The sequence below is a fragment of the Xiphophorus maculatus genome, chromosome 3, assembly GCF_002775205.1.
Source record: "Xiphophorus maculatus strain JP 163 A chromosome 3, X_maculatus-5.0-male, whole genome shotgun sequence".
NCBI lineage: Eukaryota > Metazoa > Chordata > Actinopteri > Cyprinodontiformes > Poeciliidae > Xiphophorus > Xiphophorus maculatus.
In genome coordinates, this window is record NC_036445.1 from 11,177,590 (window position 1) to 11,201,749 (window position 24,160).

Below are 24,160 nucleotides of genomic sequence, written 5' to 3' on the forward strand. Positions count from 1 at the left end.
TCTTCAATCTTAACTTTAAAATATTGGTTGGTAACTTACTGAATCAATAGCTTTTTTGTGTCTAATTAATTGCAATACTGTTTAGTTGTCAAGCATTGCTTTCTGAAATGAATGCGCTTTGGCAAAGTGTGCCGGGACACTGCGTTCACAGAATAACACTTCACAGTCACTGTCATCACAGGTCAGTAAACTGTGACCTTGTTCGCGCCTGACTTTGTCGAGCCTCTGGGGTGATTTGATCACAAGCTCAGCCTCAGCTACAGGTGTGAATGCATACGCGATACACAGAGGTCATGGTGAGATCTGAGTCCCTGGATAACATTCATATTTTGTCCTGAGCTTCAAAATTACCAGATCGCTTAACAAGGTGAACATCATTGGTCTTTAGGTCACAGTGAGAAATCACTGGAAGGACAAATCTGTTGAAGAAAAGTTACTCACCATGTTGGATAGTGAATGCAAGTAGTTTCCATCTGGAACGTGATGCATGTTTTAAAAAAATGTGTCGGACATTTGAAAGTGTTTGCTTTTGAAAAAACATCCAAAAGCTTTTGCAGAAAAATGCAAAGGTGGTGCATATTTTGGTCTCAAAACAAAGATATTATTGTTTATTGCAATAACTTCTGGGACAATTTACTTTCCAGTAAGATTTGTTATTATAGTAGGACTAGTTACGAACCATTACAAGTGTTGTGTTATATATTTTGACAGGCTCATCATGATAAAGAAATAAAGCCGCTCCAGAGTCAAATGTTTTGTTCATTGTTTTCACTGGATTAAAGTACAGACCAGTGCATTTCCACCTGACAGAAATGGAAAACATGATTCCCTGAAAGTCATTACAGGAACCACTCATTGCCACATTTTATATAGATTTTCACAATTATGACAAAGAGTTGAATACATTATTTCTGTCAATAATTTGAGGCGTATAATTAAAAAAACACAAGGAAAATTACAATCTTGTAATGTTTTTGGGAGAGGCGACAATGAAAATCATCTTCCTTCAGATTAAAAAAAATCTCTCCTGAGCTCAGATATTTTTTAGCCAAAAAAACTTGTCTACAATATAAAAGTTTAGATAAAAATGCACTTTTTTCATGAATAGATGGGAATATTTTCATCACGTCCTTGGCTTCTCAAAGAATTCATGACATAATTAATGCTCAATTTACTCAGTTTTACATGAGCTCTGTTGAAGTTATTGGGGTGGTTCTTACTAAACCAGTAAAAACAGGACTCAGTAAATCTGATGGCGCTGTTGCGTACCTCTGCAACGCCGCTGAGGCCGGTGTCACTTTCGGAGGCTCGGACCTGCAGGGTGTGCAGGTTGTGACCGCTCTCGTAGTCGACCGATCTGGTGAGGCTCAGAGCGCCGCTTTCCTGGTTGATGCTGAATAGGTTTCCGGGGTTAATTAGTAACATGTAGGACAGACTCTTCTTCTGGAAGGAGACGGCCTGAACCACAGCAACACTGACCACAAACACACACAGAAAGGTTAGAGATGAGCCAGAAAAAACTCATTTTATTTCTGTGAACCATTTGTAGGCTGATTCTGCTGGAGGTCCCTGAAATTACACCAAGATGAGTCTCAGTCTTTTCCCCCTTTATAAAAACATATTTTCCCTGTCTAATTCATGGTAAAACGTATAAAGTTGAATTTGATAAAAAAAAAAAAAAGATAAGATCTTCTAGGTCCAATCTACTCAACGTCCCCAGAACCAGAATCAAACATAGAGAAGCAGCATCAAGTTTATATATTTTTTGTGTTTTGTGTTTAATGTTTTCTTTATGCAGCACTTTAAATTGTTTTCTTCCACATTGCTGAAATGTGCCAAACAAATAAACTTGCATTGCTGTACTCTCACTGCAAAGCCCAAGAAAATGTAGAGAATTAGACATTATTCTTTTGAGTTTATTTAGAAATGTTGTTGAGCACCTAATTTAACAAACTTTGACTCAGGTCATTTTAATGACAATGTGGACATCCAACATTAAAACATGTTAATGTATTACCTCTATAAGAATATGATCTACCTCATATGTGAACTCGTAAATGATAATGATGCTGTGTTTGCTCATTTATTTTGTCTTGAATACAGTGAAAACATGAGCACAGGTCAGAGGGAAGCTGTTCTTCATGTACGTCTCCAAACAGACTTGGTGACACGCTGGTGCTGCTCTTAAACTCTGCAGCCTTCATGGAATATTCTGAGCTCTAAGGTGCCATGCTCAGACCTGGTTAACCAATTTGATTAAAAGAGAAACACGTACACACAGACACACGCAAGGGCATGCAAAAGATATATAATGGAAGGCTGAGACACAGAAAAAACCCATACTGAGCTACACCCACACAGCGCTCAGAGGGTGGCATGGATACTTGGATATTAATACAATGTGCTTTGCGCCAGCAGCCCTGGGGGATTCAACACACTCACACACTCCCCTTCATGTTTATCCAGACCTCACTTTTAATAAATATTTGAATTTGCCACACTTTCAAATTCTCAGCCTCAGGCCACACTCATACATCTGGGCCCTCTTCATCCATCCCACCCCCTTCCTTCTCCTCCTCCTCATCCCTCTATCTCCCATCCTGTTCTTCTCTTCTATTTTCTCTCTTCTGTCTTTCTACCTCTTCCTTCCTCTTCCTCTTTTCTTTTCTCTCGCTCTTCGGGGCTCATCTTTTCATGCATCACATGACATGCAAAGCACAACAACGAGCACACACAAAAAAAAAAAACTCACCGAGGCAGAATCGCAAAATCCATTCATTTTTTATGGCATTGGAATGTAAATGATGGGATTGCAGATGTGGAAGGTAAAACATAAATTTGGGTTAATAACCTTTTCATGGCTCTATAATTTAGCATTCATTGATATGATGCCAGTATAGCGTTGTGCACAGTGGCCTGCATGCAGTATAAACCCACTGAAGTAGTGAATGCAGTATAAACTCTGAACAATAGTTCTCCATAACATAGCAAGACATTTTTGCTTATTTATATTATTTATTTATTGGCACCTTTAAAAATGTGCAACAAGCCCCTAGAATGTTTGTAATTTCTTGACATCCATCCATCTTCTTCCACTTATCCGGGGTCGGGTCGCGGGGGTAGCAGCTTCAGATGGGAGGCCCAGACTTTCCTCTTCCCGGCCACTTTTTCCAGCTCTTCCCGGGGAATCCCAAGGCGTTCCCAGGCCAGCCGAGAGACATAGTCCCTCCAGCGTGTCCTGGGTCTTCCCCGTGGCCTCCTCCCGGTGGGACATACCCGGAACACCTCACCAGGGAGGCGTCCAGGAGGCATCCTGACCAGATGCCCGAGCCACCTCAACTGGCTCCTCTCGATGTGAAGGAGCAGCGGCTCTACTCTGAGTCCCTCCTTGGGCTGCCACCTTATCGTAGTGGAGGGCTTTGAATGCCCCAATGATCCTAGGAGTTATGCTGTCTGGGGCTTCACGCCCCTGGTAGGGTCACCCAAGGCAGACAGGTCCTAGGTGAGGGACCAGACAAAGCGAAGCCCGAAGACCCCAATGATGAACGGCACCATTGGACTTTGTGTTCCCTCGCCCGGACGCGGGTCACCGGGGCCCCACTCTGGAGCCAGGCCTGGAGGGGGGGCACGATGGCGAGCGCCTGGTGGCCGGGCTTTTACCCATGGAGCCCAGCCGGGCTCAGCTCGAAGAGGAAACATGGCCCCCCCTCCCATGGTCCCACCACCCGTGAGAGGGGCCAAAGGGGTCGGGTGCATTGTGTGATGGGTGGCGGCCAAGGGAGGGGACCCTGGCGGTCCGATCCTCAGTTGCAGAATTTCTTGACATGTTACCTCAAAATCAGTGAGAAGCCCCAGTGAATATCTTTGAATTTACACATGGACTTTGACTAGGCCACAGATGAATATAGTAGCTCTGACTGAATGTTCTTCTTTCCACTCTTTCATAATTTTCAGATTTGTAAAGCATGTGATTATTAAGTGTCCAGTCAACAGCCATAGCTCAGATTCTCCCATCTGAGCTGTGGATCTCTGCAGCTCCTCCAGAGTTACTATGGACATATTGGCTGCTTCTCTGATTAATGATCTCCTTGCCTGTCTTGTAGGTTTAGGTGGACGACCGTGTCTCGGGTAACTTCCAAAGCCAGTTGGTTGAACCGGATTTTATTTAGGGGTGTTAAAAATTATATGAACCCCAAACTTACATGTATCATTTTTCTTCCCCTTAACAATATAGATCAAGTCAAGTTATTAGGATATCACATTTTAGCAACAATGCAGTTCAAAGCGCCTTACATCAAAACAACATAGTACAAGCAAGCAATAAATATTACATTTTGTCAAATGCCATCATCAAAATCATCAAGCAGACACATCTAAAATATTCTGATCAATGTTCCATTTGTTATGAATGAAAGGCAACTCTAAGCATTTGGGTTTTCAGCTGTGATTTAAAGGAACTCGGTGTTTCAGCTGTTTTGCAGGTTTTTTGGAAGGTTGTTCCAGATTTGTGGCGCATAGAAGCTGAATGCTGTTTCTCCATGTTTGGTTCTGGTTCGGGTCAGTATTGTATTTTGGTGCTAAGTCATTCAGTGATTTATAAACTAACAAAAGTATATAACATGCAACTTTATGCTGCTCTATTACAGCAAATCCTGTCAAATCAAAGGCATTTGAAGGGATGTGGGTGTTGCATAAGAATATACTGAAAATTTCAAATAGCGTGAATACTTATGCTATTCATGCTATTTGAATAGCAAGATCTTGTGTTTTCAGGCTTGTTTGACCATCTACTGGATATCAGAGGTACTGATAATATTTGTGTTGGCGGGACTCACGGTTGGCCAACAGGTGTGTTTTCCAGCACGTTCAGGCTGTAGGTGGAGTTGGTGAATTGTGGCGGTCGGTATCCAGCAAGGATGGAAACAGTTGCCGGTGGGCCTTTACGGCCTCGTCCGTCCACGGCCTGGACCCGCAGATGGTACTCCCTGCTTGGGGTCAGAGGTCGTCCAGTGGTCTTAATCAGCCCAGAGCGACGGTCCACTTCAAAGCACTCCTCACCACCTAAAAAAAAATAAATATTTTTTTTTTATTTTAAAATAAATATTATATGCTGAAAAATCTAGTAAAATTTCCCTGTTTTGCTTGAATTGTCATTGTATCTACACAGGACTGGTGTTTGCCATTATTACTAAATTTCATATTTACTTCAGTACTTTGAACTATGAGTCATTCTTTTTTGATCATGCTTTCAGTTTAAAGCATTTTAATGAATAAATTGCCTTTATAGTTCTCTAACTATGTAATAAATGTTGCCATTATTCAAAGAATACAGTCATTTGTGGATTTTCTTTTTCACGTAAACAACCATCTTTCAACTTGTCCACTTGTGTATAAATAAAGAGACGGAGTCCCAGCTGTCCAATTATGAAAAGCCAATTGAGGCAAATTGATGCTGGAGGCATGCTGGCTGTGTGTTTATTTATGTGTGTTCTATGAGCTAGTTAACGCTCTCTGAAGACGCAGAAAAAGAAAAAAAAGAGTGGGCTCATTTTCACTCACGTCCCTCTGGGTTTATGAGACAGAGAGCGGGAAGCAGGAGGAAATAAGTGATGGAGCGATGAGGAATAAAGAAAGAAGAAAAGGAGGAAAAGGAAGGATGGAAAACTGGCAGCACAGTGGAAGTGAGAGATGTGGAGGAAGTGAGGAATAATGGAAAAGGAGATGAGAACGAAGACGAGGGGAAGAAAAGGAGAAGAATCCCCAGCTGTTGACCAGAGGGTTCTGCAGCAGCAGCTGCAGCTCGACTGTCAATCATCGCCTCCTTCTTGGATATTTTTTCTGTGACAGATTTATTTCAGTCTCTATAAAAACAATGTGTGTGCAAAAGAAAAAAAATCAGCATTAAAGCTCTTCAAAGATTTGATTGTCTCAATTATAAAAATGTTTTATTTTTTAATTGTCTCTTTCTATGCTTCCAATTAGCTGTCACTAATTACGAAAGGTATCGAAATTAACAACCTCCAGTGGGAAAAAACTATACTTAAACTGTTTGATCTCCTCCTACGGCTCAGCTCTTTCATTATTTTCAAAAGCTGCTATCCATTTTGATTAGGCTACCGTAAAACCCTCTCCAACTTGACATGAAGGTGTTTTGTAAGCTCAAATCTTTTGAGAAAACTGGAACATTGAAGGTGTTTGCAAAGTTTTGTGCTGCGGTGCGACGCAACAGAGGAACAGCAGGAGGTAGAGAGCGTCCTTTCTGTTCTTTCAATAAGACAAACCTGCATAAAAACCCATAAGGATGCAAGTTCATATCGCTTTAATTCATGTTTGATGTTTCTTTCTAGTGTTTTTAAGTAGAAGGTGGATCAGACTTTCGAACTCAGGCTATTCCATTATTCCATATCTCCTTAGCATTACACCAGATGAGAAAGTAATTTCAGAAAAAAGTTTGATCTCATACACACAAAAAACAAACATGTCGAATCTGCAAAATTACGTGATCACATGTAAACTTTACTGAATGCAAAACATGCTAAAACCTCTTGCATTTTACTAACTGCAAATTAGTTAATAAACATAGCGCTAAGCAAATTTAAAGCATAAATAGACTCTCTTAAAGCCAGCAATCACTTTTGACTTTCTGCAGAAGTGAAGTAAATCTAAAAATCTTACTGGGTAATAAAAGCTAGCTACCATTATGGCTCACTTTTGTGTGATGTTATAAAAGTTATTTTATTTTGGTGGCGAGTAGGGAAAAAAAGATTGATAATAAACAGTACATTTTTGATGTTCGCATTGGGTAAAATCCTATCATTGCCACTGATTAGGTCCTCGCTACACATACACACTGACAACACATTTTCTCTTTGACATGATGCCAAACGCAGATTTTAACTTAAATTATTGGATTATTCGTCAGTGCACACGTGCTCACATTATCCCAAAGGGAAGCTTTTAATATGGGAGCATTAAAAATTAGCTCTATAAATATCATTCCTTCTTCTTCCTCCTCTTCTCTTCTCTCATAAAATGTAAAAATAATAATAATTAAAAATAAAAATCCACAGCCACCGGCACACGTACGCCCACCCTTTAACTCTCCCACTCGCTACCTTCCTCTCCTGAGTCTTTGCTATTATTCGCATTTCTTTGCCCCGGGGAGCGATTAAGAGTGCAGCTCTGTGCTTTTTATGCACCTTTTTTCTCCATTTCCCTCTCGACAGTAATTGAAATCCAACAAGTCAATCTTTATTTATAAATCACTCCTTTGAGCAAAACAGGTTTGTCACAGAGTGCCTGGCAGAGTAGGAGCGGACCTAATTACAGATACAGGCAGGAGATAAAAGCAAAGACACGACAGGTTTAGAGAAAAATAGACTGAGAAAACAAGGTTTGACTGTGACAGGTAAAAAACAGCCAATATTTTGCTTAGCACGTTAGAATTTTTGATAACTTTGAAAACAATTTTCCCAAGTAATTTCTAAGCCACTAATTTACTTGGCTGTTTTGTAAACCTACAGTTGAATGGTTGAATTTTTCAATTTAGCATTAGATTCCACTAAATGCCATATTAGCAAAGTGTTAATGGAGCTAATGTTTAATGATTAGTTCTTTAGGGTTAGTTGTAGCTAACATATTAGTTAGCGGTGCCACCACTGGATGGACAGATGGACAGACAGATAGATCATCCATAATTAAGATCTTTGTCTTTGAGTGTAATTGTAAATTTGGTTGACTTCTTCCTCTATAAGTGGCTTTTCAGCCCATGTTCACTGTAGATGATGACGCTCTCTTAACAGATTTAGCTAACATCTTCATAAGATATTCTGCTTTCGTTCTGGGGGTTCATTCATACATTTCACACGTTTTGAGTTCATTTGATGATCCTAACTGAAACAGCAATGCAAAATTGTATTTTATATGCTTAGCTAATACAATTCTGTTAAAATATCAGGGGAAAGTACCATCTAGTAGGAGGAACTGAGCTTGTCCCAGTGCGCCGTCTCGTTGTCTCGCTGACAGCCGGTAGACCACAGAGCCAGATGTGGCATCAGGACCCACGGCGCCCAGGTAAGGCGACGGAAACATCCCCCACTGCAGGTCAGCCTGACTGGGCATGCTCAGAGTCAGCCTGCACAAATACCAGTCATCACCTGAATGTGGAGAGAAAGGATAAAGAAGAAGATAATTATTTATAGTATGGGAACATTATTGTCTGTAAACGTGAACAACTGAACAGATTTTTCTTCATTATTTTCCATACCATAGAAGAATTTACATATATATATCTTGAGAAAAACAACAATTTTGTGTATTTTGGTTGCTGCTTTTGTTGTCTCAGCTTTGCAGCAACGTAGCTCGTTAGCTAAACCTGCTCCACTTGCTCAGGCAGTGGTCTAAAAGGGGAGCAGCTCTCAGCCAAAGGGGACAAGGTGACATTTCTCTTCAACGTCTCTCATGTTTCCCTGTGTTTCATCTCCACCCTGCTGCACGAGAAGACAAGAACCAAGGAGCAAGGGATGAAAAAGGAGAAAAAGAAGCAGCTCCTCCAAAATAAAACAACAAAACTTTTGAGAGTGGGAACACAGGAAGGAGCACAGCAGGTGCTCCCACCTGCCCACTAAAAACACACATGCTTGTCATGTCTGCGGTTCTGCTCTCCATCTTTATTCTTATTATTTCACGTCGCCTGGTTCTGAAGGGGGATTTGTTCAGTTTGGGGGGTGCCTCGGTGCTTTGCTGTTGTTTTGACTCCCGTGTCGTTTCACAGCAGCGCAGGAGACAACAGTCTGACAAGAGAAGAAACTTCACTTCAGAGGAAGCAGAGAAGAAAGGAAGGATGAGCAGGTGACAGGAGAGGAGGAGAGGAGATGACAACCCAACACAACAGTGTCTTTTTCTGTCTTTTTATATCACCTCTGAAGGTGTGTCAACACACTGAGAGCAGGAGAGGGAGGGGAGAGAGAAAGGGGAGGATGAGAAGGTGAGGAGGAAGAGGTCCCTCCACACATCAATCCACTGAGATGGGAATCAGAGTTAAGGAAGAAATTAATGGGTAAGAGACTAGAGATGTATCAATCCGACATTAATATCTGTATTGAACCTGATTTTGAAAAAAGTTTTGATCGAGTATCTGTGAATTCAATAATTTTTGCTTTGAACAACATTTTGCTTTATTATTTATTTTAAGCTATATTTAGAATCAGGTTTGTTTCAGCTTATTTTTGCATGTTTGACCAAGATAAATCTATTATTTTTGTCAGTTTCAATTTCCTTATTATTTATTTTACATTGGCTGTTATACTCCTAATTGCAATGACTGAACAAATTAAAGTTGTGTTTTGTTTTGTTTTTAAGTTTGACGAAGCTGGTGAAGCTATTGGTGTATTTAAGTGTGCTCTAGTGCAAAGTTATCAAATAAATTTATAATTCAGTCAATTTAGAGTTAAGGTTTTTCTGTACCGTATTAGTGCCAGCCAATACTGATCCTCAGATAACAACATTGAAAGTTGAAAAAGTGAATATGAAAGAACATATAGGGGATCAAAGAAAGACCAAAGAAAGAAATAGATGTAAAAAAATAAATAAATAAAGGAGAAAAACTGAAACAGTCTTAATTAAATAAAAACTAGATGCTGCTCACAGTATATCTTCAGTCCCTCTGGTTCTTTAAACTCCCTGATAACCATGAAAAACATCCTAAACCATAACAGAGTCTCCCAACAAGAAGGCCATCTTCATCTGAAAATAGCGCTACATGTTACAGAATGTCGCATTAAAGCAGAGATTTAAATATTAGTTGTAGATTAAAGGAGACAAATCAACTTAAAAGCACTGGGAAAGAGGACAGGGTGATAATAAGGAAGAGGCACACATTCTTGTTTTCTGTATGCATCATTGGTCTTCAGTCAAAGCATAAAATCCAGAATAATCACTTCCATTCCTGTTGGTTGTTTAACATACGCTGGGCTGTGGCCTGTGTATGAAAGGGAAATAAAATCTGTCCCATTATCATAATAAATATTAACACATTCAGATGCAGCACCACAGATCAACAGCAGACATCAGGCGCGGCGCAAACTTTAAAAACTCCATCTGACCGAATAAAAGCAAACATCTGGGAGCAGGCAGAGCCTCCGCCATGCCTCCGGGCAGATCAGAGGTCACCGACACCAGAATAATGACTTGTGAAGACTTTTCTTCCCTGCAGATGGGGAACCACTGAACATCATTACAGAATGACGCCCTTTCATATCGACAATGAAGCACTCTGGGTTCCTGATCACTCAGAGGAAGGAGGCGGATTGATTATCTGTCTTGTTGCCAGGGGGTTAAGGATGCAAAATTTATGTGTGCATGTGGTGAAATCCAGATGTTGTTTGAAGGCCTCTGGGTTTGTTAGAGAACAAACATCATGAAAACCAAGAAACACAGCAGGCAGGTCAGAGAGAAAGTTATAGAGAAGTTTAAAGATTATCTCTAAGAGCTTTCCTAAAAATGGAAAGAGTATGAGAAATCTGCAAGTCTACAAGTCCATGGTAACTCTGGAGGAGCTGCAGTGATCCACAGTTCATGTACAAACTGTTGACAGGACAACTACCAATCATTGGAAATCATGAACTCAGTTCAAACCAGATATTTACATACATCAAATAAAAAGGCACTTTTTTTCTTCTCACTCTCTGAAGTGAACTGTGTGAAGGAAACCCAAAAGGTTTGACCCAAGTTATACAATTTAGAAGACAATTATCTCTGATTCTGACCAAATGTTTGTAAACGTCTAAATCTGAAGAAAGTTACAAAAAATCTCTAAAAAACTCTGACAGCATTTAGCAGATAGAAATAATTTTGGTAATTATAGCTAACCTAAAACAAGAGAAGTTTGGTCTGATTTAACTTCACACAGTAATATGCATATGTCTATTTATTTGCTATATTTAAATATCTGGTTTCAATTGTAAGTGTGTTTGTGTGGTCTAGTTAAAGCCAGTTCGATTACCAACCGAGGATCAGTGGCAATCAAATGTGAATCAAAAACCAACGATTTTGGAAACCACGTATCCTGATTTTCCACTTAAACAAGTCAAACTACTATCAGTCCATCACTTAAAACCCAAAAAATGATATTAAAGTTTGTAGATAGAAATAAATACAAGGATGTGAATGAAAGAGTGAATACTTTATTCATTTCGAAGTAGGACATTTAATCCAGTTGCCACATCCATCATCCAGGACAACTAAAGCAAAATATGAAAATCTTCTAGGTGTATAAATAATTTTTGCAAGCATTTCTGCTCCAAATTAAAGTCGCAATCTAATTAAATGTAGTTATGAAAACAAGCTGGTAAATATAAAACATGTTTTCAGGAGGATAGAGCTGAAGAAGATAAATAATTTAATCTGAAAGCGTCACAAAATGACGTAAAAACAAGTTCACTTGGTTTTGTACCTATTTTGCTGTGTCAAATAGATTTTTTTTATCTGTGCTGAATAAGGAGACCACCGTTTAGCCTTCAGGTGTTAACAGCTATTCATCTCATCTGAGTTTAGCTCCTCTTAAATGAAGCACTCTTTCATATCCTTGCACTTATCCCTCTCAGCACAGAAAATTTACTTCACAGCTTGAACGCTGCAGAGATCCCTGATGTGAGGCACTGAGCTGAAGCCAGAGCTTCATGAACACACGCTGGCGTGCCAAGGCTCCGGAGGAGCAGAACCTGCGTCGCGTAGCATCACTTTTCACACTGAATGGATGTCTCAAGCATGGCTTAATGTGTCCAACTTTTTCCTCATCTCAGATGTAAAATGATGCTATTTAAGCGAGTTTTTTCACTTTCTCGTTAGCCAGATTCTCCACACCAGCTGCAGGATGTTTTCTCAGACTTTCTGGACTGTCTAACACGTGAAGAAATGCCTCAAAATGGGATTCAATTTGTTCTGCTCAGCTTTTTATCCATGATTTCCTTCATCCCTCTGCTTTAACTCATATCCCCCTGAGTTTTGGGGTAAGTTCCTTTCATTGGTGAGATTAATTTGTCCCTGGCACTGAACTGCAGCACTGTTTTTAGGTTAGAGGGGTTGGGGGAAACACTTAATACAGCAGCGTGTCTTAAAAACAATCCAGGAGGAGATACATCAATGAAGAGTCAAGAAAAGAAAGATTTGGTTTTAGATAAACAGAAAAATCCAACAACAAAAGGAGGAAAAACTCTGTAAACAAGCTAATTATAGGTGAGAAGATGGGAAGGTGGCGCATTTATAAAATCTATTTGCACTTTTACATTCATTGAATGTTTGAATAATAACAGTTAGGTGAACTTTTTGCCAAAATCAAGTTGTTGCTGTTTCTGGCACAAATTAAACTAGTGGAAAAACAAAGCTTAATATGCACTAATTTATAATTAATCTCAATGGTTTAAAATAATATAAGATATATACAACCTGAGATAAACAGTAAATGATATTACACAGTGTCACTATTTATTTAGCAAACAAAACTGAAATGAAGAAGCAGCGTAAAAGAAATAGTTGCAGCCTTTCCCTTGCAATTAAGAGAGTCAAGGGCAGCAAGGCACAGCTAATTAACTGCAGTTAATTAACTGATCAAGCAGCTCTGTACCACACAGTTTGAGGCTTTGAACCACTCTGTTATTCTGCTACTGCAATGCCACTGATGAACAAAATCTGCGAATAAGCAATGCAAAAAGGTGATCAACGCATCTGAGAGAGATAAGAGATGAGAAATGTGAGAAAAATACGGAATCACAAACGTGTCAAACCGTAGGCAGTTCTTTTGCCATAAAGCACAACAACACTTTTGTTTATTGTTCTTCATTTGATATTTGTTTTAATTTCATTTTTACTTTTTGCCATGTTTGGAAAATTTCAAATGTTTCAATAGATTGTCAGGAACAGCAGTGAGGTTAAATGACTGATCAGCCTGCAGTCATTGAACCAGCCTCTCATTTCCTTTCTTTATGCTGCATTAATCATTCTAGAGTTGGCTCTAAGGTCATATGTCCAACAGGGGATGTTTGACTCAAAATGGGTCAAGCAACATGAACATTATTATCCTAATAAAAAGAAACAAAAGGAATCAAAAAGAGGCACATTGAGGTGCTATAAAACCCTCAATCCAACTGAAATGTAAGGATAAAACCTTCAGAGTTGTGCACAATGTATGTCTAATATCAAACATTATGACTGATTACAGGGAGACGATTAAATATTTTAAGAAAATAATAGTTTCTGCTTTCCTCCAGGTTAAAGTCTCTACAGAAGAGAGTCGGACTTCCATTTCCTGATGACTTCCAGTTTGAGTCTGACCTGAGAGTTGAACCCAAAAAGAAATAGCCATTCAATTTACACATTTGCTTTTCTGTGAGTAAAACTTGTTGAATCTATCGGAGTTGTAGTCTTTGTTTTGGGTCCAACTTGTACTTAGGCCTTCATCTTTTTCCTCTTGATCCTCTTATTGCTATCCCTGATCTGTCTCTCATTGTCAGTCCTCTGCTGTTATAATATTTCTGCAGCCTTCATATTTGGAACAATTTCTCCTCAATCTCAAAAGAGAACATTTTGGGGAAACAAACACTCTGATATGTTTAACTATTGGCTCAGATTTGAGCTTTTCCTCTGTGTTCTGATTGTGAATTGATTGTCCTCCGCTTATCTGCCAGATCAGTTCAGCTGAGGGGATGGCCTAACTTCCTGGCAGAGATCAATAAAGTTTCATAAAGCTCTGAACAGAAATAATTCCTCCCAGTCAGATGGGCTGAACAGAGAACGCTGTTTTGTCTTTAGCCTTTTACGCAGAAAGAGTCAAGAATGACACATCCTTCACACAAGCGGATAAATAGTCCCAGTGAAGTGCGGATAAGTCCATCTTAAGCCACCACTTATTCATTTGAATCTCAATGCAAAGCGTGTCACGCCTTGTTCCGCAAAACGGAGCTAAAAAAAAGGGAGAGAATTGAGCTTTGTTTACGCCAAACTCCAATCTGCTGTCTTCCAATTTCCATTTTTTTCACAGAGGATCAGCTACAACCATCGTTGGAGAATTGGAGCGGGAGGCAACAGAATCGAGGGGACAGAGACACAATGAGAGGAGCTATTTTCTGTCTTTCTCCTCTGAGTATCTGATTTGAATGGCAGCTGATGGATTTAGCGTGAAGAGGAGATGTGGCAGCCAACCACCGCGGCTTCAAATATAGAAAACTGCTTCTGCTGCGAGTGCTTCGCTTCAATTAGGAGAGGGAAGGAAAACAACATGTAGGGGACGAAATTAAAATACAGTCACGCCTACAGGTTGTCACAAAGCCGATGAAAACTATTAAATTGAAAGACAAGTTTCAATATAAAGCGCTTTCAACAAACCTGTTTGTTGCAACCTGCTATGCAGCGCAACAGGGGGAGAAAAACATCTGTGATCAGCACGCGCAAGAGACATTAAAGATGAGAAGGAAAGTGCAAGAAGATCTAAAACACATAAAAGGCAAAAGCAAGCACAAACCAGAAACAGCACGACAACCCCCTCAAAACTCCGAGATTCAAGTTGTTGTTTTTTTGAAGGCTTCAAAAGAGAAAAATAAAAATAAAAAGGGTATTTGCTGTAAAAAACATTTCCAAAGAGGAATAAATACAGAGTTCTGCAATCAGCTGCCTAAGAGCGCATGAACAGAAACTAAATGCAGCGCCGTCATCTCACTCTCCTAAAAACTCTTTGGCTTTTGGGCCTAAAATATAAAAGCAGAAAAGAAACAGATTTAGGTCTTTACAGCATATTTTATTCAAAGAACAAAAAGACTCTACATTCACAGGATAATAGAGGCTGCATGGGAGTTCGCCCAACCAGTCTACATGTGTTTTGTGGACTTAGTGACGGCGTTCGACCATGTCGCTCAGCCAGTCCTTTGGGGTGGACCAGGCCTCTTGATACAGTCGCACCCTGATCAAACGTTGTCAGAGAGTGGTCCCTTATGCTGGCAGGAAGTCGGGCTTATTTCTAGTGAGAGTTGGATTTCACCAAGGTTGACCTAGTTAGCTGCTTTGCAATGCTTTTTTTCATCTTGATTGTTAAGAGTGCATTCACACCAGCCCTGTTTAGACCGCTTTAATCAAACTCTGGTTCATTTGTCCAGAAAGTTCAGTTTGTTTGCAAAGGTGTAAATGCACAATCAAACCCTGGTTCGCTTACAAACCTAGGTCTCACATCAATTATATGGTGAACTCTGTCCAGTTCAAATGCATATGTGAATGCTAAGTGGAGTGTAAGCCACTCCAAAGCAGGAAGCGAACTACAGCACAGGGAATTCTGGGTAAATACAACCAAAACAAACTTGTGTGTCTAGTGCTAGCAGTTGAATTGGCTTTTGATCTTTTACCAACAACAAAAGTGAAATCCTGCAACTGCTAAAATCTGATGCCACTAGCGTTTTTATTCCTTGACAGAATGACAAAAGATCAGCGTACTCCTTAAAAGCCTGCTGTTTGTGTGTGCATCAGGTGACTTTAGACACACAAACAGAGACACAGCTGTGTTGGCTCTGGAGAAGGATCAGAGCGAGCTGCATGACACTCATGACAGCAATATGTTTCTGTCTGAGTGGAAGGCCCAACCATTATAGCTATGTCTGCCACCATGCATTTTACCCATAATAAGTGCAAATGCTCACACTGATGTGTATTTGACCCTGGTGTTTATACGTGTTCGATTGACAGTTTGGGATATATTTCTGTGCTGACTTGCTGCCTGCTGGTGTTTTTGTGGGACTGGTTGCCAGGACAACAAAACTTATGTTTTCAGAATGTGAATGCACCCCAGCTTTGTGTTGTTGTGTCTGTGATTTTTTAAAAACTTTCTCCAACTATGTTTTACTTTTGTTTGACACAATGTCTTTTTTTCAAGGGTTGGAAAAAGCAAGATGTTCCATTCTGAGCTAAACAGATATATTGAAGAGTTTCTGACAGCCTTTGATTGTTTATGTTAAAACAATTTATTATTTCCTTCAAATAGATTTCTAGAAAAACATATTTCAAGTAAAACAATGCAAAAAGAAGATCAAAAATCAATGTCACTACATTTCTAAATTTACTTGTAACCTTTTGAAAAATCATTAGAAAATACACAGCAGTCAAATCTCTTTTTATCTGTTTCTACTTTTATTATTATGAATTATCGCTGGTGAAGAGCTCCAAACCTAAAAGGCTTGGAAGGCCTCTTGCCATCACCCTAATCTTTAGCTCCTCAGCAGATTTTCTACCAGATTCAAGTTGGGATGCTTTCTGGGTCACTCCAAAATGTAAATAAAACTCACAGTAACAAGAAATGTGCCAGTATTATTAAAAGATTGGATTAAATCTAAGTCTGCTAGTTTATTTTGCTACAAATAAGTGAAATGAATTATAAATTGGATGGATGGAGGGAAGTTATTGTTCCTTGAGCACAAAGGTGCATGTTTTCCTCAAATATTGTCCAAAGTCTTTACATAATGTTATCTTTTAACTTTCTGTCACTGTGCTGTGGTATGTAATTTATGTCCATCTACCTGTTGCATACACAACCAGTCATTCTAGTTTTTCACTTCATTTTAGTAAATATGTATAAATTGTTAAGCTATGTTCAAATACCACCCACCCAAGCTTTTCTAATTTATAAAGAAAATGTTTCTAAGGTTTCCAGCCTGCTTACGTTTGCATTAGAGTTTGTTATATTCCATTCTGATTGCTTTGAAAGTTGAAATGAGCTATTACTGAGTTCAAATGGCTGCTTTTTTTAGTTGTTGGTATATGCAACAATCGAGTTGAAAGAAGTATGCTCATGTCTAACCTATGCTAAGCATGAAAATTATAGTTATGTGTAAAAACAAACTAAAAGAGAAGATATGTGCTGCAGAAGAAACTCAAGCCCATGTTGTCATTCTGCAATCAAGTCAAAGCAAACCCATTGAACAAACCTTCCTCTGTTGGTGAACCCAGCTCTCCATCTGGTCCCTTGGAGCCAGTGGACAGAGGCCTGCTGCATCCTAATTAACCACCTTATAGAATGGCCTACTTTACCTCAGCACACTCACACACATGCGAAGAAAGCCAAAGTCCTGCAGGCACTCAGTTAATTAAGCCCCATTTTTCACTACTGATGAAGAGAGGGGGATGAAAGAGGAAGACCAGTGAAGGAAGGAGAAGAGACAGAGAGAGAGAGAGAGAGAGAGCTTGGAGCTAAGATAACAAGGCAGATAATGATGAGAATTACACATGACAAGAATTTGAGAAATCAATCCATAAATTTTCCTATTGGGGACAGAATACAAAACACCAACTAATGTGCAATAATTACTAAAGTTAGCAAATCAAATAATTTTTTTTTCTCATGAAAGACTATTTCTCTATTTCCTTTCGTAATCCTCAGTTTTCTGTTGTCTCCATTAGAAATGTTTGGACTATAATCTGCTGATATGTTAAGAGTATAACCAACTAGACACCCTGACTTTAGCATTTCCTAATGTCAGGCACAAAAAGCTAATTTTGAGCACAAAAAGCAAATTGCATAAAAGCTGTTTAGAAGTCATCAGAGATAAAAGGTAGACAGAATCCCAATCAGTTTTTTAATTGTTCTTTATCTCATTTAGACAAAATACAGTGGAAGACCTTGCATGTCTTTGCAGGTGGAGACTACAGGTGAACCAATCTGCAACAGAGATGCTAACCTTGTTGCTCATCATCACTCAAGTTTTCTAAATAAACCTAGTCATAAACTAAAAAAAATTAACCTGTTCAGTGTCTTTTGTTATAATTTATTGGTAATGTAATTTTAGAATTTCTTATACACATTTATCAGTAGCTGACTTATCCTTTTTTATTTTTGCATTCTTTGTGTGGCTTATTTTTTCTGTTTTAAAAAGCTACTTTAAATTTTTCTTGATTTGTATTTTTAAGCTTGCTGTGGTGAGAGTATTAAGAATACCCTTGGGTCCTTTTTTTAAATTTTAGTTGAATCAAAATAGCAATACATGGAAACAAAACTGATGTAAAATTTATATTACAGAACATAACAGAAGAAAATCTGTCATTGCTTCACAGTGTGTGTTAGTGCATAGTGCCCTCTTCCTGACCACTAACCTAATCCACAACGAGTCCTCACTGAGACAAAAATGACGTCTGGGCTCTCAGGAAAGCGTGTAGGAGGAGCGAACAGCTACACAGAAACTCAATTAGAGTTGGATTCTGTGGTTAGAGTGGAAACGAAGGAGGAAAAAATTAAAAGCGCAGAGGCAAGATATCTGTGATGAGTTGAATGCAGCAACATTATTTTTTCAACAGCGACAAAGATAAAAAAAAGACCAGAATGGATGCAGGTTGAAGTAGTTTTGATTGGGTTAGAAATGACTAGAAGAAAATAAATAACTGAGAGATAATGTTTTCTGGTTTTCTCAATCATTCTGAATCAGTACCCAAAGAAGTCATTTGAAGTCATTTGATCAATTTTTATAAAAACCAAAAGAAAAGCCACCAGATGCTCAGTAGTACCATTACCTTGCATTAAGAAGGTCCTGGGTTCAAATTCTTTCTGATTGGAGTTTCTGCACCACCTTCCTCCCACAGTCCAAAACCATGTTTATTAAGTTAATTAACTATTCTATATTGCCCTTTAGTCTGACTATGCATGGCTGCATTTCTCTGTGTTGACTTAATCCTGCAAAGTTTATTAAACAGAGAGTGGAATGTGAATATGTTGAATTAAATTATGACTTTAATACATTCATGATTTAATTTGTATTTTGTATGTAAAAATAATAAATGAATAAATAAAAGTCTTTTGGAGGTTTTAAATGACATAGAGCTAATAACTACAGTTGCCTCAGATTTTCTTAAGATATATTCTGGATCCAGATTTCATTCCTGCTGCTGAGTTAATAATTAACTATTTTAACCACTTACCTTCAAGCTATTTCAGCCCCGTTTAATAATACAGGAGTTGAATTAACTGATTTATTTTAAATATCATAGCCTGAAGTTATCTACCTTTGTGTGAACATGACAAAATATAAGATTAAAGAGAACTAAGACAAAACTCCTTTGATTGCATTTGATTGCACCTGAAATTCTATTTGACTTGGCAAATGCCAAATTGAAAACAAGTCAAATTAATGTAAACATGATGTTGCAATGTACTGAATTATGCAGGGCGGTTAGAATATGTATGCAGAAAAATTCCAGGGGCTGTAATGACACAAACTAGAGGTTTGGAGATCAAAAGGGGGATCAGATGAGACTTTAAAGCGACATAAATTAAATATGGCCGCTGTGTCCACAGAGCGAAGTGATGACATCATTGCATCAGCCGCCATCACTCAATTCCCAGTGAGTCGAGGCTGAAACTAAGCGCAGCTTTGCTCCAGTTGGCAATCAGGATCTCTGTTTCCCACGGAGGAGAATGCATAGCCCTGGGGGGAGGCAAGGGGTGGTGGTCGAGGGGTGCCGCTTTTTGCTCAGGAGCACCATGGCCGCTGAGTCCAATCAATACAGGCAAAAAGTGGATCCACAGGCCTGATTTGTATTGACACGGTTGCTGGGAGGATCAATAATACAGGAGGGAAAACAGATGGGTGGGTGAGGAGGAAAAACATTGAAAGAGACACAACAAGGGAGAGAAAAAAGTGGCAACGGACACACACAATCACTGTTAAAAGAAGGGAAAATCAACAACAACAAATGTATCTTCCTGATGTCTTTTTTAGAGAAAAGAAGTATTATAAAAAGTGTGATGAGTAGAAGAGGATACACGGCCAGATCAGTGTTTGTTTTAATCTGGTGGCGTCGACAGGTAGAGTGCTGCTACGCGTTGTCAAAAAATAACAAAGGCTTTCAACAAGCGGAGGGACGTACTTGATGTGTGTGTCTCTGTGTTTGTGAGAGACAGTGAGATTGGTTCTGCAAGAGTTACACCAGAAGATGAAAAGATGACTAGAAAGGCAGAGAACATGAAAGGGAGGGTAAAAACTGCTGAAAGGAAAAGGAAAATCAAACATTTGCCAGCTCAAACTTGATAAAATCAAGCAAGAGAAAATTGAGTTAAAAAAACGGGCAAGAAAATGAGAAAAGATGGCAAAAAAGAGAGAATATAAAGGGAGAAAAAGACACACAAAAAAACACTGGGAAAAAAATCAAATCACAACAGGTTATAAGGATTACACCTGAAGATCAAGCTAGAACATCCTAAATGGGATGGAAGTGAGACAAGAAAGACCCCCAACAAGATCAATCCAGGATACATAAGACTCAACAAGGGAAAGACAAATCAGAACATCTTAGACCAGACCAGACATTCAAAGTCGCGTCAAATCTTTCCAGACCAGTGGTGTCCAAGTCGAGTCCTTGAGGTTGGTGTCCCTGCTCCAAGACCCCTCATTTAAGTGATGGCATTTCCTCTCAATCATTCAGAGACCAACAATTTTATATGAGGCACAATCAAACATGCAGGACACCAGCTCAAGGACGTAGACTGCGTTCACACAAAAGATCTTGTGGCCCAATTCTGATCCTTTGTTGAAATCCAATTTTTTTGCATGGTTTTTTTATACTACTAATTAAATGTAATCACAATGAGACTTCTGTGGGCATAATTTACATCCTCAAAGTCTGTTTGATGTATAATCAGAAACATGAGTGGTGGGATTGTGATGTGATTCACTTCAGTGACGCATACTTCTTTCATAATTTCATAATTTTCAGGCATTGTTTACATCCAGATTTACCATGTCTGGCTTTTTCTGGTGCAGAATTATGATGCATCTCTCACATGAATGACATAAAAGCTGGATAAAATGCAACATGACCAGACAGACTGCAGACACTTTGAAAACAATCTGATAAGTATCTGTGTTAGTACCATATATGGAAGTGGCACAAATTTGATTTTGGGGGGGCGAAAAGTTTAGAATTGGGCTCCGGCTTTTTCATTGCAGTGAAAAATCTGGATACAAGTCACATTTGGGCAAAAAAAAAAGAAAATGTGTATCTGAGTCGCATTAGCAAAGAAAAGAAGAAGATTTTGGGGGTTATGGGGAGAGCATCTTGATGGGGGGAGCATCTTGATCTGATGTCCAACAGTGGACTCCTTCGATGTGGAGAAGCAGTGGCTCCACACTTAGCTCCCTCCTAGCTCATTTCAATCATGTGTTTACAGGATCTTGTTCTTTTAATCATGACCAAAAATTAGGGTCATCACTTTTTGGGTCAGCATCATTACTGTTGTTATGGTTCCAATCTCTCCAATCTCCACCTCAATTTGGAGATTGAGGTGGACCAAGGCCAAGAACGGCCTGGTCTTACACCATCCCTGTACTGTAACAAATAAATCAAGTAACTCGGATTATGGAGCATTTAAAAAGCTTTGGGAAGGGAAGAGTCTATCTAGGGACAGGAGCCAGCTGGTTGTGGGCTATTTCTGTGGTAGCTCCTCATCTCTCTCTCTGCATCATCATGCTAACTTAAGAGTGTCCAGTGTAATCTGAGAAACAGCGACTGTCATCTAAATTATGAATATCTGAGGACTTTTGTCAACCATTAAAAAATAAAGTGGTGAAACTTTAATGCGGCACTTCCTTGATTATTGATGGAGGATCTCTTTGGATGACAAATGTGGGGGTGTGATGGTTGCATCTGCTCAAATTTATAACCATGTGGGCCTCTTCCTCGGTGTGTGCACGGACATGGGTGCATTGTGACAGCATTTGAGAATCAGTTAGGTAATTCATGCTTCTTTAAATGATCCGTCTCCTCTCAGCTGGTGGAGGCTCTCTGCTTGTAGGTGGGGCCTATATATAACGGAGTGCAGCTGTGGAGCTCCTGGCTCTGCATCTGGGTAACGGCATGTATTTTAGTGCGTCGCTGTGAGCTTTTTAAATTCAGTGTGTCTGTCACTCAGTGTGACGAATCCTCAGTTTTGATGATCTGTGAGTGTGTGTAAATAATGTTTGAGCTTTTAATGTTGTCTCTCTCTCTTTCTTTGTGTGCATGTCTCAAACACCCAACTTTATTGAGCATATTTGTTAAAAAGCAATGAAGGTGTAAAGCTGGATAGTTTGATGTTATGCTTATGTGGGTAGTATGGTAAAGACTTCAGACCCCACCTCTGCTGATAATACTACAAACTAGTGTTTAACTAGTGAAGACTTTGAAGAAACTTGTCTCAATCCAATGTAAAAAATTAAATAAAGATATACAATTTTTAAAGACATTATGAGTTTTGTGTACCACAACACCTTTTAGGTTAATAGAAAAATTACAGCATATTTAGGCCAAGTCAATAGAGTTAAGATAGTTTCCTTTTTAGGTTCTCAAATTTTGCAATCTGATCCACAGCTAAGCAGTAATTCTAGCACTCAAATTGACACATTCCATTCCAAGCCTCTATTTCCAAACCTAACTAAGCTTTACTTATGATCTAAATATGTAAACGGTCCCCACAAAGACAGAAAGAGAATCACACACCGTCATTCACACATTTTCCAGCAGATTTGGCGACTAAGTCGGGTGATCAAAGGCTTAGATTTGCTCTATTGTGTGGGTAAACACCCAGCTTTTCCTGCATCCAGCAACACAATCATGCATTGCAGCAACATAGCACAAAGCACACACACAATGAACAATTTTAGCCCAATCTTCCAAAAGCTGCTACTTTGGCTAATTCACTTCTAGGAGGGTTGCTGAAACTTGTTACGGAGGTTGTGGATCTCCTGAGCTCCATGCCGTCTTCAGATCAATATAAATCCATTGCAGGCAAGAGTGGAGTTCACTGCTAATGTTATTGTAGCAAAGCAAAGCTGTTGTGAGGCTTAAGACTGTTGAAATCACATGAAATACGCTGCAGAAAAACAGCCAGAAAAGCCCGTGTTTCATTGCATGAGGTTTAAAACGTCTGACAAACGAAAACGACAAAATCGGCCCAAGCTGTGAGGTTTTCTTGAGGAAATGCAAAGCAGCTATACAAATATGGAGCAAAATCAGTAGATATGTCATTTATGTCTTATTCAATATCCAAACTATTGTGTCGTTTAAACCAAGTGTGTAAATAAACTGGACTTAAAGAATAAACCGAATCATAAGCTGTTTTATGTCATAGGGTCTATGTTTACAAACTGTAGTCAAATGTAAATATCCAACAAGTGGGAGCGGGAAGGAGTCTGTTACCAGGTTTCACATCCCACACAGTGTAATTTTATCTACCTACTGTCAAAGATCCAGAACAAAACAAAAAAATTTGGTCCAGATCCATTTGTCACACACAGACAAGCAACGCGCTGCTGTGCCTTTGAGCTCTCTGAACATGTTGTGTTTGATTTGTTTCATTACAGAGAGAACAACAGTCGGTGCAGCGGCTGGTTGCAGCTTTGTAGAGTCTCATCATCACAGCGAAGTTGTCAGGTTCATTGTGTTTGTTTGGAGAATAAAACCTCAAATACGAGGCAGCCTTCTGCACTAGGGATGAGAAGCATCATGGAGCAGATTCATGCTGCTTAGTCTGACTCAGTCTGATAACAATCCTCAGCAGAAATGAGTCAAAGGACTCAACAGGTCAAGTTCACTCAGGTGAATATAAAACAAATGTATCTATTTGTTGCAACATGTTGGTGAAGAGTTTTTGTAGTGTAGGAAAAGTTATTAAATTAATACATTTTATTCCCAGGTTGGACGAGGAGAAACGGTGCAGGTCGGGTTAATTGTGTCGAAGTGTGCTGGTTAATGAGCCTTACAGAGCGGACAGAGCGCCTGTTTGACTAATGAGAGCATCTGTCGAAGTGCAGCAGCCTGCAGCACACACACACACAAACACACACACCGAGCGCAGTGTGTCCCAGGAGGAAGGGAACTCTGCTTTCACTTCTCTCTCATCACAGTCTCTGTCAACTTCAATCTGTCTCCCATCTCATCTCTGTGACGATGCCCTCTCCACTTCCACTGATACAGAAACCCACGCAACATCTTCATCATCACCTCATCCCGAGATTCTCCATCCGCTGCATTTCTGCAGGGGTCAAAGGTCAATGCACAGCCCGAGGGAGGACATTCAGGTTTACAAAAAAAACATTCTGCTACTCAACATTTGGATCAAACATTTAAACATGTACTGATTTATTTATCTTCTATTCAGTTGCTT

General features: G+C 39.4%; 1 protein-coding gene across 1 annotated transcript in view; it reads right to left on the reverse strand.

Moving 5' to 3' along the window:
- LOC102218962 (neural-cadherin-like) overlaps window positions 1-24,160 on the reverse strand; it is a 144,899-nt gene that overhangs the window by 78,161 nt on the left and 42,578 nt on the right. Inside the window, exons 2-4 of the mRNA XM_014469793.2 lie at window positions 7,968-8,156; window positions 4,836-5,061; window positions 1,270-1,474 (exon numbers count right to left, since the gene is read on the reverse strand). Of these exons, the coding sequence (XP_014325279.1) occupies window positions 1,270-1,474; window positions 4,836-5,061; window positions 7,968-8,156 (620 nt within the window). The remainder of the gene's footprint in view (window positions 1-1,269; window positions 1,475-4,835; window positions 5,062-7,967; window positions 8,157-24,160) is intronic.